General features: G+C 38.8%; 3 protein-coding genes across 5 annotated transcripts; 1 reads left to right on the top strand and 2 right to left on the bottom strand.

Annotated features, from left to right (window-relative positions):
- The first annotated feature begins 409 nt into the window (after nucleotides 1-409).
- Nucleotides 410-3993, top strand: LOC143455121 (sodium-dependent phosphate transport protein 2B-like). Of its 2 annotated transcripts, none has more exons than XM_076955064.1 (8): nucleotides 410-524; nucleotides 597-740; nucleotides 928-1039; nucleotides 1134-1293; nucleotides 1735-1839; nucleotides 1933-2083; nucleotides 2831-3040; nucleotides 3191-3993. In XM_076955064.1, the coding sequence occupies exons 1-8, from the start codon at nucleotides 500-502 to the stop codon at nucleotides 3922-3924; spliced, it is 1641 nt and encodes a 546-aa protein (XP_076811179.1). In that variant the 5' UTR covers nucleotides 410-499; the 3' UTR covers nucleotides 3925-3993. The 2 variants fall into 2 exon arrangements, with proteins under 2 accessions (XP_076811179.1, XP_076811180.1); XM_076955065.1 differs by having other exon boundaries at nucleotides 1933-2087; nucleotides 2835-3040.
- A 266-nt stretch (nucleotides 3994-4259) lies between these two features.
- LOC143455095 (sodium-dependent phosphate transport protein 2B-like) lies at nucleotides 4260-10672 on the bottom strand. 2 transcript variants are annotated; one of them, XM_076955062.1, is made up of 10 exons: nucleotides 9106-10672; nucleotides 8674-8751; nucleotides 8335-8478; nucleotides 7874-8020; nucleotides 7657-7768; nucleotides 7323-7485; nucleotides 7069-7173; nucleotides 6698-6830; nucleotides 6166-6417; nucleotides 4260-5920 (listed from the first exon to the last, which is right to left on the bottom strand). In XM_076955062.1, the coding sequence occupies exons 1-10, from the start codon at nucleotides 9125-9127 to the stop codon at nucleotides 5208-5210; spliced, it is 1869 nt and encodes a 622-aa protein (XP_076811177.1). In that variant the 5' UTR covers nucleotides 9128-10672; the 3' UTR covers nucleotides 4260-5207. The 2 variants fall into 2 exon arrangements, with proteins under 2 accessions (XP_076811177.1, XP_076811178.1); XM_076955063.1 differs by having other exon boundaries at nucleotides 6166-6372; nucleotides 9106-10563.
- A 4589-nt stretch (nucleotides 10673-15261) lies between these two features.
- On the bottom strand, nucleotides 15262-19174 carry LOC143470849 (sodium-dependent phosphate transport protein 2B-like). Its single transcript, XM_076969138.1, has 10 exons — nucleotides 18994-19174; nucleotides 18693-18824; nucleotides 18404-18550; nucleotides 17915-18061; nucleotides 17729-17840; nucleotides 17415-17574; nucleotides 17196-17300; nucleotides 16819-16966; nucleotides 16469-16678; nucleotides 15262-16363 (listed from the first exon to the last, which is right to left on the bottom strand). The coding sequence occupies exons 1-10, from the start codon at nucleotides 19055-19057 to the stop codon at nucleotides 15636-15638; spliced, it is 1953 nt and encodes a 650-aa protein (XP_076825253.1). The 5' UTR covers nucleotides 19058-19174; the 3' UTR covers nucleotides 15262-15635.
- Nucleotides 19175-19606: the final 432 nt, after the last annotated feature.

Raw genomic sequence — 19606 nt, 5'->3', positions numbered from 1 at the left:
TGACGAATCGCAGTGCGCTCGATTTGGACAGAAGAAACAGGAATGATGGTAGGCTACATAGTTTACTTGGTTTTGTTCGACTGAGAATTTGTTCGAAATCCAACATTAGCAAAAATACGCAAATAATTTCAAGATACGTTGCACCGTTTTTACTTTATAGAAAAAATTGCTTGAATTTTACAGAAATTTGTTTCTTGTTAGATAGTAACGACAAGGTGGAAGAACCACAAGGGACAGAAGATCCTTGGGACGTCCAAAATGACCAAAAAGGTCTGAAGTATCATGTCTAACTTTTAGGTTTCTGTCCAGTTTGTTTTTTTGATGATGGAACTAATAAAAATAAACTTCACCATTTTCATGCTTTTTGTCTCATTTTAAAGATAACAAGAAATGGCGAAATATTAACACAAAAGAAAAGATCGTCTTTATTTTTTGGACCTTCACAAAACTCATCCTCATCTTAGGTGCTCTTTATCTCTTCGTTTGCTCCTTGAGCGTCATGGGAACTTCCTTCCAAATCTTAGGTCAGTTTTTAACATGACGATATGATGAGTAACAGAAGCTCTACAAATTTTTTCAACTCCTCCTCCCTGCAGCCGGAGAAACCGCTGGAGAAGTATTCCGACACGGATTCTTACAAAACCCAATCGCCGGATTGATCATCGGTGTGCTGGTTACAGTTTTAGTCCAAAGTTCGTCCACGTCAACGTCTATTGTCGTCACAATGACCGGGGCTGGAAGTAAGGCATAAAGCTAAAACCTGCGGTTTATTCTTACCACTACAGCTATAATGTCGTTACTGCTAACTTCAGACTTATTTCAGCACAAGCACATAGCAATAACGTATTAGCCTTTTTAGCAATTGATGTTGCAATATTTGTTTGTTTTCGTTATTTAAAATTTTCTAATTTCTTGGTGTTTTTACAGTATTGACCGTAAGAGAGGCGATCCCTATCATTATGGGAGCAAACATCGGTACTTCCGTGACAAACACCATTGTCTCGCTTTTCCAATCAATGAAAGTGGAGGAATTTCGAAGGTGAAGTAGGCTACTGCGCCTTATGCTTCACTTTACTTGAACTTGAAAAACAAAATACGTTTGTTCCCTTTTTCGATATATTATTACGTAACAGAGCCTTTGCCGGAGCAACCGTGCATGACGTTTTTAATTTGCTCTCCGTGCTTGTTTTTCTTCCTTTGGAAGTTGTGTCCCATTATCTTGAGGAAATGACCGGAGCCATCTTGAGAGGATTCTCCATTCGGAATCTTGAGGATTCGCCGGACCTACTAAATGCAAGTCATCCACCTGCCTATAGCTGCTAGTTATGTATCAGTTGACTATAGTGTTGTAAAGGAAAATTAGTTGAGAGATGGGCTAACAACATAATAAGAGTTAGCGGTAAATTTTGCGATCACTGATTAGTCAGGCCAAAATATTTCGCGATATTGACGTGAGAAAATTTTGGCCCTTTCTTATCTCTTGGTGCGACTGGTTTGTAATAAATCTTGCAATTGTGACTAACAAAGCACCAATATTTCTTCAATATGCGCCGGTTTTTAGGCGTCTATCGCGTTTTCACCTAACGATTGTAAGCTTTTAAACGTTGGTGGACGCTGCCACGTATCTGGCTTATGCGGTGTTTTCCATACGTTATGTTCTGTCTTTTTATTGCTTGACAGGAAATGACGTCACAGATCGCGATTCATTTGCAATAATTGTGATAATTTGTTCAGATCATAACGAATCTACTGACAAAGAGAATCGTTCAGGTCAACAAGGGAGTCATCAAAAAAATTGCCCAAAACATCACCCTTGGTCCTAACGACAGTATTCTGAAGGTAAAAGGTCAAAAAACGGTCAAAAACGTACTTTAAAAAATAGTCTTGACAATTTTAACGATGGCCGAGTTTATTCGTTTCAAACTATTTCAGAAAATCTGTAGCTCAGAAACAATTTCTATGGTAGTCAATGAAACTCGCTACCGGTCACTTGGCGCTACCATGGCAACGGTGACAAATGCAACCGTGCTTACCGAAGCGTATCAAAAGATTGTGAACAAGGCAGAAAAAGTTGGCATTCCATGTGAGTTATCACTATCAGTTTGCGAATATGGAAAAAACCGTTTCTACGTTGTGTTTCAAAAAAAAATTTTATAGCTTGTCCGCTTTGTTTACCAGGCTAAATATTTGATGACGTGGTGTATATTTTCTCAAACTCAGGAATAGAAACACTTGTTACCGCTATTGTCTATTAAAGTCGCTTTTTCTTTCCGCTGTTGTTGTTACCACCAATTTCTAACGACCCGGAACTTATAATAATGCAATAAGCTTGGAATATTAAACTATCTTTTATGATGATTCTGGATTCCTCGGTTTTCCTAAGCAACTGTGGTCGTTTGTTATTTGTGAATGGGTTGCTTGCATAGTTTTCGCCCATTGGTTTTGAAACTTTTCAACAATAGACACCATAACGTAGCTTATTGTATATATTCCTCACATAGGAATAATTCCACAACACCTAACATAACGCTGTAGCATTTTAAGATGCTTCCAATATCCTAAGGTGAGTTTGTGAGTTTCGATTGGTTTTGGAAATAATATCAAATAAACTTACAGAAATTATCACCATTGTGTAGTTAGGCGCCTTTTTAGTGGCTTGGTTTATTCCCGCAAACGTGACTGGCGTTTTTCCTTATTCAGTCTAAACTTGTTTGCTCCCGTTCAATATATGTTTCGATTATATACAGCTTAAATGTACATCCTATTTCAGTTAATGTTATGATTGAACTGCACAGTATTTAACTATGATCCAATTTATATACTGACAAAGGTAGCAACGAAGACCATTACATATTCGCGCAAACCGCGATGCCAGAAAAAGCAGTCGGAGGCGTGCTCTTGGTATTGTCACTGGTGGCGCTCTGTGTGTGTCTTCTTCTCATGGTCAAGCTCTTGCATTCAATTTTAAGGGGAGGGACGGCAAAGATGGTGAAGAAAGTCGTCAATGCAAATTTTCCTAAACCTTTTGGCTGGCTAACAGGTTATTCAGATGTTGCATTTTGAAGTCTTTTAGGGCCTACATACAAACCTGCTCTTAATAAATTTATTTAAACACGACCATATAAATATTTGGGTTACACATTTTCTTCAATTGTAAGTTTCTATATTGGTTCATTTCATTCGTGCTCAGGTTACATCGCCATAATTGTCGGAGCCGCACTAACATTTCTGGTCCAGAGTAGTTCGGTCTTCACTTCAACTTTGACCCCACTCGTCGGAATCGGGGTGATTAGCTTGAAAAGAATGTACCCGCTTACCCTGGGGTCAAATATCGGTACCACCACGACTGGTCTGCTCGCAGCTTTAGCATCGCAGGGATCGAATTTCGAAAATGCGTTGCAGATCGCTCTTTGCCATTTATTCTTCAACATCTCCGGTATCCTGATCTGGCATCCGATTCCAATTCTCAAAAAAGTTCCCATCCGGGGAGCAAAGTTTCTCGGCAACACGACCGCCAAACACCGTTGGTTTACTCTGTTTTATCTCATCTTTGTGTTCTTCCTCATTCCGGCGACGATCCTTGGACTTAGCTTTGCTCACATCTGGGCGATGGGAACATTCTTGATCCTGGTTGCTCTAATCATTACATTCGTTATCTCCATCAACATCTTACAGTCCAGGAAGCCGGAAGCGCTTCCGGTAAAGCTTCGAACGTGGAAATTTCTTCCGGGTCCGATGCGCTCCTTCAAACCGTACGACAGGGTGTTTGAGAAATCGTTGATTTTGTGCAAATGTTGCGGACGGAGGAATGATGAAAACTTCTCGAAATCCGCAGCATCCGTCAAAGGACGTCGCTACGACGATCAAGTTACAAGAGTTAAAAACTTAGTTGAATTCATATGTGGTTTTGTTCTATTTATTTGAAAGACAGCCCTGACAGACACGAGTATCTCCAAGCTAGCAGCTGTAGTAAAATTATGTGTCTACATGTAACGGGTACTGGGAAATTCTGTGATTAACTGTTTAACTCTGAGGCATTTTTACCTGATTTACGAAGAACAAAAACAATTGAAGATGTAAAAACGCCTTTGGCCCCCTAAATTGGGTTCATGAGAGGGGTCAAGGCCCTTGTTCGCCTCACTATCATTTACTTTCACGTACCAGCGGTCCAAGTAATTGCTAAAAGATTGGTAACTTGTAGCCTTAGTGAAAGACAATGTAGGAAATATCTACTACTCTCATCCGCTCAGCACCACAAATTTTCTTTACAAACTCAATTTTTTTTACAATAACTGTGTTAAGATTTGCATTAAAGCATAAAAACATAGAAATAAAAAATAAAGCTTTTGCAACAATCAGACAGAAAATTCATTACATATATATCACATCTCAACGTGCAGCACGTTACAAAGTAGATTTGAAATTGCCTACAGTACCATCATACAGCTGCAATTACAACAATAAAGGCATAATAAAACATTTGTTTAAACTCATTAGCTTTATTCCACATTTCTGTAGATGACCGAATTAATTGACTTCAAAAACTCTTCCGGTGTTAGGAAATGTTTTATCATAAAGGTACCTGCCTTATATTGTTGTTGTAATCGCAATTGCATTGGTAACTTCTTCGTTAAAAGGTAAAGTGAGGAAAAACCTACTTAACTATAAATCAACCCATCTGAGCTTTAAGCTACATGCAATCCAAATGGAAGCAGATTGTCACAAAAATTGTCATTAGGACTAAATCATAAAATTGATTCAAAGTAAAGCATAGATGACAAAGTGCAGCGAGTGACAATAAACAAGAGAATAGGTATCACCATGCCAAGTTGATGATCTTCCTAAGGCTTCTTTCCAAAGAATTAGTCAAATCGTTTGCCGCTGTCAGGAAAGAACATCCAACCTTCAATATATGATAATGTATCACGCTTGAGAATACTGCATCAGAAGGCTTCTATGGCACAGAGGTGGGTGCTTTAAAGTTTTGTGGCACACAAGGCAGGCACATTTACTGTACAGTAAGTTCTATGACACGCATGACAGGCTTCACAAGGTAGTTTTATCATTAACACGGCACGACTCGCATAGGTAGGCTACGTGTTAGTCATCGAAATCAGTTGCAGGCTACAGCTTAATGCAATATATCCTTCACTACAGCCTTAACTGCTGTAACCGAATGCAGATTTTTTCTTCAACATTTGTTGCAGTTAGAGCTTGCTTGTCTGGACATTCTCAGAAGCCTGGAAAGCTTTGTTATCTTCTCCGGTACCGTTGTTTGCCACGACGTGCTCTTCTTGGTTGGGTTTCTTACAGCACTTACACAAGAACGACAGTTTTCTAAAGACCTTGTCGTAGGGCTCAAGAGAGCGCATGGGAGCCGGTAGAAATTCCCACGATTGTAGCTTTTGCGGAAGTGCTTCCGGTTTCTTGGATTGTAAGATGTTGATGATGATGACGACAACCAGGACTGCGGCGATGAAAATCAAGACACCGCCCATTGCCCAAATATGGGCAAAACTAAGACCTAAGATGGCGGCGGGAATGATAAAGAACACCAACAAAAGATAGACGACAGCAAACCAACGGTACTTGGCGGTTGTGTTGCCGAGAATCTTTGCTCCCCGGATGGGAACTCTTCTGAGAATCGGGATCGGATACCAGAGTACAATCCCAAAGATGTTAAAGAAGAAATGGCAAAGAGCAATTTGCAGACCAAGCCTGAGTTGTTTTGTGCTCTTTGCCGTCAGAGCTGCGAGCAGACCAGTCGTGGTGGTACCGATATTTGACCCAAGGGTGAGTGGATACATTCTTTTCAAGCTAATCACACCGATTCCGACGAGTGGAGTAATAGCTGAAGTGAAGACCGAACTACTCTGGACTAGAAACGTTAGTGCGCCTCCGACAATGATGGCGAGGTAACCTGTGGATGTAAACATGAAAGCTTGGATGACTTGACCCGGACGTTTGATGTTTAATGAGAAGAAGTTATGAAACCACCAATAACTACTACAATCATGCAATAAGAAATCAGACCGATTGTTAAACATAAGATGAAACTTATGACACATGGTTCCCACTGTTTCCTGTCAATATTTTCAGTAAATAATGCTCACACACGTAACCAATAAGTAAACTATAGTGACCTTACAACCTACAGTAACCTACCAGTCAGCCAACCGAAGGGTTTGGGGAAGCTGGAATTGACAACTTTCTTCACGATCTTTGCCACTCCTCCCTTCATCATCGAATGAAGGAGCTTGACCATCAGAAGAAGACAAACACAAAGAGCTAACAAGGAGGTGGCTAATAAAATTACTCCGATCCAAGCGTTCGAAATCGGACTTTGGGCGAAAATGTAATCTTGGGTGGTGCCTGTACAAGCACGCAAGTTGCGGACGTTATAAGACTGCGCCAAACCTATTTGACAGACAACTACCAGGTTTGGCTGCGTGTTTAAACTAAAATATACACCCAGTTGCCACTAAGTTACAACAATTCGACTTATAAACTTTTACTAAAGTTTGCACATTTTACTTAATGGATTGTAGTGCTGATAAGATTATTTAAGGAAACATATTAGTATTTATCCTTTAGGCTTACATGTGATATTTTATTATAATTTTGAATCAAGTCTATACTTGCGTGTACAAACTGTGATTGTATGTAAGTTTAAAAATACTTCTTAAACAAAACTCACAGTTAACTTTTGTTTTGACATTTTCCCACTGGCAATCCTCCAAAATGCTGGAGTTGGTCATTGTTGTCAACAAGCTGCTGTTCTGAAGCGGGCTCTCTGGCATACATTGGCTCACGTACCGAGTGCAACTGATCTAAACATAAACAAGCAACAACAGCTAGCTAACAATGTGTTAGGTCTCATAAAAGATATAATCACGTGACCGACACAATACTTCCAGTTAAATTATTAAAAGATATTTTAGAGCCCAAAGATAAGCTTATTCGGTACAAAACAATGGGTTCTTTTGTACCGATTTATAAGTTAATATGATAGCTGTGGTTTTGCTTTGCGGCGCGGGGAAATGGTTATGGGATAGATGAGAAATTTACCTTTAAAATGCTGGTCTCCCCTGCATTGGTTTGGTTTTTGGCGATGTCTTTGATTGTATCCTTATTCACTTGAACGATTTTTTTCGTCAAAGGATCGGTGATAACCTAGACGTGAAGTTTTCGTTAATAAGAAGTCATTGTTTTGCAAACAATTAAAACAACAACTTATAGATCCAAAGATCTTCTGTAATAGCTGTGCAACAAACTCAATTTGTGTGCTTCTTTTTTTGGCTGCCAACATGACAAATTGTTACCTTCAAAAGCTTTGGTTCCTCAGTGATGGTGTCATTCTTGAAAAGATCTTGAAGAATAGCTTGCGTCATCAGCTCCAAATCGTGAAAAATGACCTCCAGTGGTAGAAGAATAAGCACGGAGAGTAAATTAAAAACATCATGGACGGTTGCTCCCGCAAATGCTCTGTTACGTAAAAATGTATTAAAGAAAAAGAACAACTGTCTGGTAACCACAAGAAGAAGTCAAAATAAAAAAGAAAAATCTTGTAAAAGTTTTTCCAGTATCTTTAGACTATTTTCAGGCTGTAGTAAAACCAGTGGCTTTTTGCGGTATTTTAGAGTTCTTCCATTTCACCTTCTGAACTCGTCAACGTTCATAGACTGGGCCAGAGATACAATCGTGTTGGTCACTGATGTCCCGATGTTAGCTCCCATAATCATCGGAATCGCGCTTCGGACTTTCAGGACTTCAAATTAAAGTTACGTCACAATATATATTATCTCACCCAACATTATGTAATCACAATAAAAGCTTTGTAAGATAAAGAAGCAAACAACACCACGTGGCTTACTTCCAGATGCAACCATAGAAACAATAATAGATGTCGATGTGGATGAACTTTGAACTAGGACTGTAACCAGGATTCCAATGATGAGACCGGCTATGGGGTTGAACAGAAGCTTACTGTTCGTGAATATCTCCCCAGCCGCTTCGCCAGCTGTTGAAATTTGTTAAAAGTATTTCGTTAAAAAAGATTTTCTTAAACTATCGGAGCGTTGAGTCATGTTATTAATTTTGCGTGGCGTGGAAGAATCAATCAATCAATCAATCAATCAATCAATCAATCAATCAATCAATCAATCAATCAATCAATCAATCAATCAATCAATCAATCAATCAATCAATCAATCAATCAATCATTCAATCAGTCAAAATCTATCAATCAATGTATGGATATACTGTTGAGCGGGAATGTGTGTGGTATATTTTACAATGGTGATCCTGGATAAATTACAATCGGGGCAAACGAACCTAAGATTTGAAAAGCAGATCCCATGACGCTCAAGGAACAGACAAAAAGATAAAGACATGCGATAGAGAGAATGATCTTTGCGATATTCCCCAGCACAAATAGCGCTCTTTCCGTTGCAGTCATATCTTTCCATTTTTTGTAAGCTGCAAAATATCGAAGGTAACTTAATCAGATTATTGCGCCGCAAACTTGTCAATTTGACTTCGCTCTGCTTAAAACTTAAAATGTTTAACTGGTAAATCTCCTGTCAAAATAGGTAAAAACAAACGTTCGCTACAGTAAGACATTAAGTTGAAGTTAAGAAGCAAAAGACTTCAGGAGGAAAAGAATTTATTCACCTTCCTGGTCGTCGTGGATGTCCCAAGGATCTCGTTCGTGCTCCTCTTCCTCGGTTTCCTTGTCAACATCAACGACGACTAAAAGTTGAGGTAAAATTGATCTTTTTCAGGTTTCGTGTTATTTTAGTCATGTTTTATCGTTCGAATTGTTATTCTTCTGCATAATTTTTATTTCAAAATACCGCTGTGGTCGCCACCAAGCGGTAGTTGTTTAAGTCTTGTACAGCTGAAGTGTGCATATATGGATTTAAACGGATTTTAAATGTTTGATTAATTTAACTGGTTTTAACCAAGTTTACCGTAAACGTTTGCCGCCGAGGGCGTTATTCGAACTTTATTGCTATACTGTCTAAGCATAACTTGTCCAAGCCGGTAAGGAACGGTTTAGATAGGAAAATATTGTAACTTTAGCAAATCTACTCATTGACTTACCTGGCGTATCTTCGTTGTTCATTGCAGTTTTCGGGTTTGATTCGACGTCTAACGCTTTACACAGAGCATTTGACGGAAATACCGTATCAGAAGCTTGCCTAAGGCGTAAAATTTCAAATTTAAATACAGCTTAACAAATTGTTGTAGGTTATACTATGTATATAACGTTCATTCAAAAAACTTTCCACTCTTTGATCGCAGTAAAAATTATTACAATGCTTTTAGGTTAATTAGAAAACCAGTCAATTATAGGTTGCGGAGGTTCATTTATACAATTAAATCGACAATTGCAATTTATACAACAAAATCGTTTAAGCTTATAACATCCTTAACTTTATACAAGATGATTAATTAAAATGAAATGGCCTAACATAAATAGAATTTGGTCAACAACTTTCGCGTAAAAATGCTAAACTTAGTGGGAAAATCTGATTGCGTTCCTGCTCTGCAACATATAGATCTTGATCTGCCATAAATTCACTGTGATTCTCCTTACGTTGTCAAGTATAAAAAGTTGCCTTTCTGAATAAAATTTACACGATCTACCCAAAGTTGGCTTAACAATCAATGAAAACGTACAAAGGAAAATAAGCGACGTTTACGTCACGACACAAAGACCTTCGCCCACTTCTAGGAAGCGACAATAAATTTCCGAAACTTCTATAAGCTCTTGGTATAAAATTGGCACGTTAACCACAACCAACGTATCTTGCCATAAAAGAGGAGCGGTTTTCATCACCAAGCACGAATGTACTCGCGGTTGCGATTTCGAGCTCATCGCTATCTCTACGATTTTTTGCGCCGTTTTACATTTAAATCGCCACTCCCTGGGGCCTGGGCAAAACAAAACTGGTTTCTCTTGCGGTCAAAACTTTGTACCTTCAAACGATTGCTACGTGCCGTGCTGCTGATTGCAAAATTTTTTTGTCAATTTAAGTGATTTATTGTTGATTTTTAACCTAACTACATTTTGGTTCCTTAGTAAGGTTGATTCAAGTTTTACACTAATCCTTCATTAACAAAAAACCAACTTATATGAGTTATTAACCTCAGTACAATAGCCTGACCACACATACCTCATTCTCACGAAAAACTTAAAGATCTGCTTTAATTTAACTGATCTGCCAAGCTTAAGCAATTGTTTAGCCAAAGATAGCGAAAAACCTAGGAAACAAAGTAATACATAGACCAAGTTTTTCTCAGGACATTCTGGGATTTTAAAGATTGATCAATCGCTTATCTGAAGTGTTAATAAAAATGTACTTGATATACTTTGGAAGGATCTTGGGATTTCAAATTAATAAAGAGAGACTTTAAAGAGTCATATAACCTAATTTTATACACACAGACCTATGTATGTCGTTTTTCTTTTGTAAGTCAATCTACTCTAGCTATATAATACTTAACCGCCTGAGAAACGCCTGAGTTACTAAAACAAGTGTGACACAGAAAATGAATTAGCCACGTCAAAAAAACTTCTATTTCAGAAGACAAGCTTTCTAGGAACTTTATTCGACAAACTCACGCAGGGAATTTCCATTTTAATGGTGATTAGAGTCAAAGTATGACAAACCGCAACAAGTCACACATATAGACATTTGGTAAAAATGATCGCCTCAGGCCGGTAAACGACAGTTTCTGAAGCACGACATAATAAAAGTACCGGCACCTTAAAAGGTCTTGTTATATTCAGACCAATACGAGTTAAGAATGAGGTGTTTAAAAACTACATTTACTTGTCGTAAAATATCCTGAAATACCAATTGGAAAACGCTTATTAAGTAGAATGATGGTCGTGTTGGGAAAATCAATCAAGCGTGTAAAGCATGGACCATAGAATTGTAAAAACGTTTTCGTTTTGTCGACTGATTCACCAAAGAGTCAAAAGTCAGGTAAAAAGCGATAATTGTCACTAATACCAGGCACGCAGGTAACATGCCCTGATCATGCTGCAGCCTGGACCGGAGCAGCCGAAGTTACATGACGTTGACCATTCAAAATTACCACAAGCTCCTTGGCTGTTAATCAGCCAAAGAAACGTGAAGGTCACAGCCCCTGCAGATCAACACAAACAAAATTGCAAGGATAGAACAAAGGAAACTTATCAAACATTGCTCTAATCAGTGCATTGGATGATGATTTGTCACTAGTAATAATTAATCATAGGACGGGATCTTTGCACATAAAGAAGTGTTCTATACGTGGTTATTGTAAACACAGACGTTTGACCGGTTAGTTTCTATAATCCTAAAAGTAATTTTCCCGATTTTAAGAAAAATATTTTTTACTCTGTAATTTGAAATGACTAAGACAAGTGGAAGACGACACCTGCCACCACCCCAGTCCCAAATGGAGAGTTTGACGTCATTCACTGCTGACGTAGTTTACGAGACAACTGACCCAAAAACGGTCACAAGCTGTGACATTTTTTCTCCCTTTTTTGATAAATATATCTCTTCTTATAGATTATTAAGAACAGACAACTCTAACAAATTCAAGGCCAAATAAAACTGTACGGTCAGGTTAATCACTTTTGTTTACATCAGAGTTTTATGAAATCCAAATCCAGCAGTTTCCTTTGCGTCGAAGCAACTACAACATAATCTAGTTTTTAACAAAAACCTGGAAACTCATCAATTTGGTAATTTTACGCGTTGGTATCGAAATTCCAAATACTATGCAGCATTCGATCCTCGGACTGGGTGAAGTTATTAAACTATTTAAGGTGTTGCATATAGAATGACGGGTCAACCTAATCTTAGATAGAAAAACGTAAGAATTACGTCACACAAATTGCTAGTGGCTCCTCCTCCTGAGTAACAGTGCAATACCACACCAGTTCTCTAAAGGGATTATCGTAAACGTTTCAGAAACATTTACCCAAATAAAAAAATTTATCAATCCAAATTGTCTGAAGCTTTTATAAATCGCTCAACAAATTACTTTTATCAGCGTTAAATATACAACCAGGCAATAGCCCGTACTCTAAGATTGGGCGGAAAAGTACAGCAGTTGAATCAACGTCTTAAATCCGAATTTACTTTGAGATTACAAAACCAATCGCCTTTCTACATTGCCACAATAAATTATAAAAATCGGCGATGTTTCCTCATTGCTTGAGCCCCGGTTACAGAACTTGTCTGTGTGCACAGCGCAATTTCTTATAAACACACTTTTATTTATTCTTTAGCTGTTAAGCGTCATCGTTTTCTTATAACTTTTATTTCTCCGAATATTCAGTTCATATTCCCCACAAAAAATCTTACAAGCAACTGCAAAACGATCAACCTGCTGCCTTCATGTAAGAAACCTTCGTTTCCATTTTTTACAGTCGACAAACGTACAAGCAAACTGGCTTGGAAAGAAGCTGTAGAGACATTATATAATCTCGAATCCTAACATTCTTTCACTGCGTTCAAAAACACACCACCTAAGGCAACAACAACCACTAAAAATGACGTCATCTATTTGTGTTTGTTTGTGGTTAAAGACGTTTAGATGATGTCAGTCAAGTATTTCGAGAATAGATAAAGACGAAATAAATCCGACAAACGAACAATATATAGAGCCAAAACAATAGAAGAAGTGAATGCAAATTGTTGGGTTCACAGTATCAATAAGAGTCATGGCACTAACTGAAACGTCTAGGACTCCAGGTTATCATTACGTTTTCTATTGTTTTTGCTCTATTGTTGTCCAATGTCTGCATGTGTAGTCGTAACAAACAGCGCTCTGCTCTTAAAAGGGCGTAATTGTTTTGTTTTTTCCACTACTCTCGCTCTGAACAATACAAACCTTACTGAGCAGTGTTGCCACTCAAAAAAAGAAATTAACCCTACCAGCACACCTAAAAAAACCCTACATCTCCCTACGCAGTTTGAACAAAAAAAAAAGAAATTTTGGCAGTTTTATGGCACTTTATAACTACTTTAGTTTCAGTTCAAAAGCACCAGAACTAAAGTAGTTCAACATTTACTGACGTTTGTGTTTCCACTAATTGTGTTTCCCTTTTTAGCCTAATGAGTTGGTATAACTGTGTTCTTGGTGATCCATTGTATAAGTAGCGGACGTTTATACAAAAGATTTTATTCATTGATATATCTGATGTTTTATCACAGAGAATTGAAAAGCCTTTAGCTTCTTGTAGCTCTTGAATTAACCTTTCATGAGCATCAACAGCTAGACATTCTGTTAGTAGATATGTTGTTTTTGTCCGACCAGAGGTCATATCTTTTATTGCTTTGGAATCACTAGCAATATGCTTCAGGGTTGGTACCATGTATGACATGAAATTGAAAGAAATATTGCGTCTTGCAATTAAGGCCACAGTATTTAATTCAGCTTTGATGCAGCCTTGACTACTTGTGACATATTGCTCCATCGATGTGCTTCCAAGAACTTGTGCAGCATTTTGACAATGTTGAGCAGTTTTTGCATGCCTCATTAGTTCTGATTTCCCAGCAAGAATGTTCTTGTCACAAAATTGACAAAATGCTTTTGATGCTCCCTGAGACGAAACTTTTAACCATCCTTGTGCCCAGTTTTCCTTTTCCCATTCTTTTCAGTAGCTTTGCGATCGAAACCTAGAATTTTTGGATCTCACCTCTTTGGGCATTACCGTTGTCAACTTGTCAACAACCAGAATTATTGTAATTTAATGATAAAAGTATCGTATTCAAGATCACTTGACTTGATCAAAACAAGATCACTTGATTCCTGTAATCCTGTCTGTTCAATCTGCTGATTCTGCTCATCTGCTGTCTCACAGTCTCACTCTGCAGTCTCCACCTGCTGGGCTTCTCCAACTCTTTGCAATTTACAATTATTAGTATAACCATAACCAAGACTTAAAACTAGGTCAGCCCTGACGTACAGCTTCAATCTGACAATTTACTTAACTAAAGTGTCCATTGTTACAACAATGAGTCCATTGTTACTACATGAGATAGAACGCATTGTTTCATAATCTGATCAAACAACTCGTCTAGACCGGGAAAATGCATGTCTAATTCAACAATGCTAATTCATTAAAGAGCCGCATGCGGCTCGAGAGCCGCAGTTTGGCCACCCCTGGCTTAGACTATGTTTTTGTCATTATTCAGTAAATTTATTATTTGAATTTATTTTTATTTTTATTTACAAAAGGAAATCTATGAATAAAAGTGAAAAACCCGTAGGGTCACCCTACACCCTACAAGGGGCCAAAAAACCCTACCGTAGGGTAAAATCCCTACGAGTGGCAGCCTTGTTACTGAGCCGCTTCTTTCAGAGAAAAACAGCCGCCGTATGACTAACACGTTTTAATATGTCAGCCAAATATATCAACATCTTTTTTCTGTAATTAGCATTTTTTTAACTTGTAAAACCAGAAAATGGATTTTTATATAGAAAAAAAGAAATGCATCCTTTCCCACTTTGGTAAAATATCCTGCCATATACCGTAGAGCAGGGGTGGGCAAACTTTTTGTACTGAGGGCCACATTTGAAAAAATGTTGCAGCCGGGGGGCCGCACATTCTCATTACAAAGTAGGAAAATTTACCCGGTGTGTAAATAAACACATATTCATATTAAAATATTTAAACACAATTTTTGCATTTCACACTCAGTTACGTTTAAAGCTATGCAGTCATCATCACAAAGGCCTACGGTAGCCGCTACCGTATTTATATTTTATGATCAAACAATTGAATCAAACAATGCGTGAGAAGTGTACGGCTAGTTGCTGAAAGCATGTTGCAATACATGCGCGACTGACGTGTGTGTGTTTACGCACTGAAAGTGAAGAGAAATACACACTCGTAAAGGGAATAATATTTTGTCATGTAACTTGTTTAATTAAAACAATAAGTGATGAGTAGGAGTTTCTGCAAGTGCCGGCGGACCGCATGCGGCCCGCTGGCCGTAGTTTGCCCAGTGCCCACCCCTGCCGTAGAGCAAAAACACGCGTATTTGAAAAATAGACAGCGCCCCTACAACACAGATTATGTCACATACAGAGCATAACTTTAATGCAAACTTTTTCTTTTTGTAAATGTATAACCAAGCATTATCCCGTACCATACGTTGCGTTAATGATCTCATAGCGCTTCTTAGTGCCGATAAAATTGACAAAGCAATTCCGCATGGTGCACACATAAAATGTTTGTAGTAAGTGCGTTTATTATAAAAAATAGGATTAGAAAAACAATTAATTTTGATGTATAGAAAATGCACAGACGCTGGAAAACACAGGGAAATAAACCAGTTGATTTAAACTTGAAACCATTGCAAAGTATTACACGATTGTCGACAGAAAGCGATGCTAGAAAGGTAAAGAGACTCCGTTACGCGTTCTTTATATGAAAGCTGAAAACAAGGAACATTTTGTGAACTGAAGAAAATTATCAACGACAACAAGAATCAAACCCTGTTGTACATGCACTTAAACCTGCTCTTGCGGCTGTATAAGCAACACCGTGACCTGCCACGTCTCTACATTAAGCTGTGGTATGTTTTGCAAACATCCGTCACCGGGCGGTGCAAGTTCCTTCAAAGTTTTGTGGCCGTGACTTCGTCCACGTACCCCAAGTTATCGTGACCGTCAGAGAGAGCTCCATCAGAGCTCGAATGTTCTGATGTGAGTTCTGTGTCCGATAAGTTATCTGTGTTCGCTACATTTCTGCAGCAGCAGAGAAGATACCTGCTCATGACCTTGTCGTATGGCTCCAGGGAGCGGAGCCATACCGGAAGCCAGAGCCAGGTCCGGAGTACTTCCGGGAGCCATTGCGGACGTCTGGTCCGCATGACATTAACGACGATGATAAACGCCACGGTGACTACAACGACTATGATGACAGACATGAGAGCCCAGAAGTCAGCGATAGAAAGCCCAAGAAGAGCGGCAGGGAAAATAAAGAAGAGGGAGATGAGGTAGAGGACCGCAAACCAGCGGTACTTCGCCGTCGTGTTCCCCAGTGTCTTAGCAGCTCGAAGCGGGATGTGCCTCATGAAAGGGATGGGGTACCATATTACAATACCGGACACGTTGAAGAACAGGTGGACCAGGGCGAGCTGCAGGGTTAATTCGAGATTTTCCCCGGCTAAAGCGGCTAGAATACTAGTCGTGGTGGTACCGATATTTGACCCCAGGGTGAGTGGGTACATTCTTTTCAAGCTGATCACCCCGATTCCGACGAGTGGAGTCATAGTTGAAGTGAAGACCGAACTACTCTGCACGACGAAGGTAAGTCCAGCGCCCACAATGATAGCAAGATAACCTATACATGAAAAAAAACACTTTGTTGAAGAAAAACGGTCACTAACATGAACAGATGTTGTCACATCCAAAAGTTGAATGCATTTACACTTAAATCGTGAATTACCTGTGACCCAGCCGAATGGGTATCTAAAGTTGGTGTTGATCACTTTCTTGATGATACGAGACACACTTCCGCGAAGCAGAGAGTTAAGAAGCTTAACCATTAGAATCAAGCAACTTGACAGTAAGATCAACGAGAAAAATAAAAGAATTACGCCGGCTTCGACATCTGAAAGTCCGGTGTTGGCAAACAGAAAATCGTCGGGCGATTTACCTGTAAACAAAACAAACGAATTACTGACCCGAACACTTTTTGTCGTTTGATTTACTTATCAGCATTTGCGCGCAATTGTATGCTTTTACTTTCAACATCCAATTGTCCTAAACGCTTGCACTAAATTTGCAAAAGCTCACATTTTCGAACGCCAACTTTCACTTCAACGAGGTGAGTGTCGTTGTACTGCATCAAGGTGTCGCCGGTTGTCATGTCGGTGCTTGGCTCGGCCGTTCCGTTTACAAGTTCAGTGCGATTGATGAATCCCGTTGTTTGTTCACACCATATCTGTACGAATACGATTTAATTCATAAGTAACTTATTACGAGAAAAACGACTTTTTTAAACGAGTAAATATGAGAATAAATTTTGTCCGCATAATAGACTTGTTGTTTGATATATAAGCCTGGCTATAGTGGTAACATTTAGCTAAATGGACCAATGAATTCCATCAATGGCAAAGTCACAGGGTCTTCGCTTTATATCGACACAACTGTACATTTATTTCGTCACAAACCTTAATCATGCTGGATTCTGGCTCCAGATACACATTTTGAGCGACCAGAGTGATGACAGTTTTGTTCACTTGCGCTATTCCTTTTGTGAGCGGTTCTGTGATTGCCTAGAAATGGACAGGTGTTTGTTCAAGTACTGTTTTACAAATGGTAACACTAAAAAAGATAGAAGATAACAAAATGCAAACATCAAGTTTTACAAAACGGATGCAAAAATTTACCTTCAGTATATCGACTTCTTCACCGCCACCTTGAATGTGGAATGCTTCGATGATCGCTTTTGTTAGTGCGTAAAGGTACCCAGATACGACCTCTAGCGGCAGCAAAATGAGCACCGAGAGATAGTTGAAAATGTCGTGGACAGTCGCACCGGCGAAAGCTCTAAAGTATGATGAAATTATGATGCACATGTGTAAAATGACATAAAGGACAAGTTCTGTTTTTGTTGCCCGCGCGTGCGTGTATGTGTTTATTTGTTTGTTTAATGTATGCGCGCATTAGCAAACGCAAAAAGTAAAAATTCGAAAAAACTCACTTTCGAAATTGTTCTTTGTCCATTGACTGGGAAAGTGCTACGATGGTGTTGGTCACTGAAGTGCCTATGTTGGCTCCCATGATAATGTAGATCGCTTGCTGTACCGAGAGGACTTAAAAGAAAAAGCAAACATGAAACAAATCTAAAAACATTATAGTGACGTTACAGTGACGTAATAATATATACTTTTGGCGGCAACCATGGTGATGATGATTGAAGTAGAGGTGGAGGAGCTTTGAACGAGCACGGTGACCAAGATCCCGATGATGAAACCAGTGATTGGGTTTGAGAGGAAACTGTCGTTGGCGAATATCGCCCCCGCACTTTTGCCGGCTGAATGAAAGATTAGCATGTGAGAAATGCATCAAAACCTGGGCTTGTTGAAGTAACCTTAAGCCCTACGACCGGCGCAAATATTAACGATCAATTTGTCTTGTTTGCTAAGTACTTCAGTCTGCGTACCAAGTTATATTATAGAAAAAACTATCACGGGCAAAGCATATGGCTTTGAGGCGGTTGCTCGTGCTGAGAAATGGAATTTGGAACATGAGATGGATCGCTGGCTACGGCTTATCTTAACAATCATGATTTTGTATAATTAAAGTTACTACAGTTAAAAGGGCGTTGATACTGTGTGCTATTAAATCGTTTATTTTGTACACTTGTAAGTTTTACCTAGAATTTGAAAGGCGTCACCAAGCATGCTGATCGAGCAGATGAAAAGATAAAGGCAACAGAGAGCCAGGCAGATCTTTATCGTGTTTATCGTGGCTGTCTTCACCTTGTTCTTTGTTGACAACTCATTCCACGATTCGTATTGATCTGAAAGGAGGTGTTTTGTTTAGCTACGAGCATCTATGTACGCAAAATGTGGCGAGAAGGAAATACCCAAATGTTAAAGACAACAGATTTATTGAAATTTGCCACAATTCAAAACACAAAAGTTGTCAAAGAATTTTTTTACCGTCATCCTCGTCGTAGTTGATCCCCCATACGTCATCATCTTTTTTTTTATTTTTTTGCTTTTTTTTCTCATTTTTCTCCAGATCTTCTTTTTCTTTGTCCTCGATGTAGTACTCCGGAAGTTCAGTGCCACCTGCAATAACAAGGATGATGATGAAGACGAGGACAAGATGATGACAAGATAACAAGATGACAAGATGAAGAAAATACGATGATTACGGTGTAAACAAAAATATTTTGATTTGTTTTTTCAGTCGTTGTTTAACTGGTTTTATGTGTTGTTTAAAATACAAAATACTCACTTCCAATTTTTTCTTTTTTCTCCACACCGTTGCTGACTGCATTTTCCAAGGCACTAGCGCTCATTATGGATAGTTTTGTCGTTTTTGTTAAATGTTAGAATTATTTTAGTTTATCAAATAAAAAAATACAATGTTTGGTTTTGGGTCAAAAATATATTTTCTGCAATTATTTTAAAAAAATCTCATTTAAATAACAGCAAAATTCATTTATATTATCAATTAGTCAAACCAACAAACACTTTCATAGACGCTTTCCAGCAAACACAGACACTCCTATCAATTTCAAACCTTAGCACTAGGCAGCAGCCTGACTTACTGTCTCAAAAAGTGCGGTTGCTCTCGTTATATACAGCCAACCGCAGGGCTGAATTCCATCGTCCTGCAATGGTACCGGTTCCACGAGTTCTATGCTAACATTTGTTGAAATAGTTCACCCTGGCGCACATTAGAAGGTTAAGGAAACAAAATATCCTGGGCGGCATGTGCGCCGAATTTTGCTCTGTTTGTTGTCGCTCGTAATTCGTTTCAATCGAGAATAGAGCTGCTCAAACTCTGGTGAGTTTGAATAACTTTCAATCCACGCTAAAAAACTGTGACCGACGCGTGCTGATGA

The sequence above is a fragment of the Clavelina lepadiformis genome, chromosome 1, assembly GCF_947623445.1.
Source record: "Clavelina lepadiformis chromosome 1, kaClaLepa1.1, whole genome shotgun sequence".
NCBI lineage: Eukaryota > Metazoa > Chordata > Ascidiacea > Aplousobranchia > Clavelinidae > Clavelina > Clavelina lepadiformis.
The sequence above is the reverse complement of the archived record's forward strand: the minus strand, read 5'-3'. Positions and strand labels throughout refer to the sequence as shown.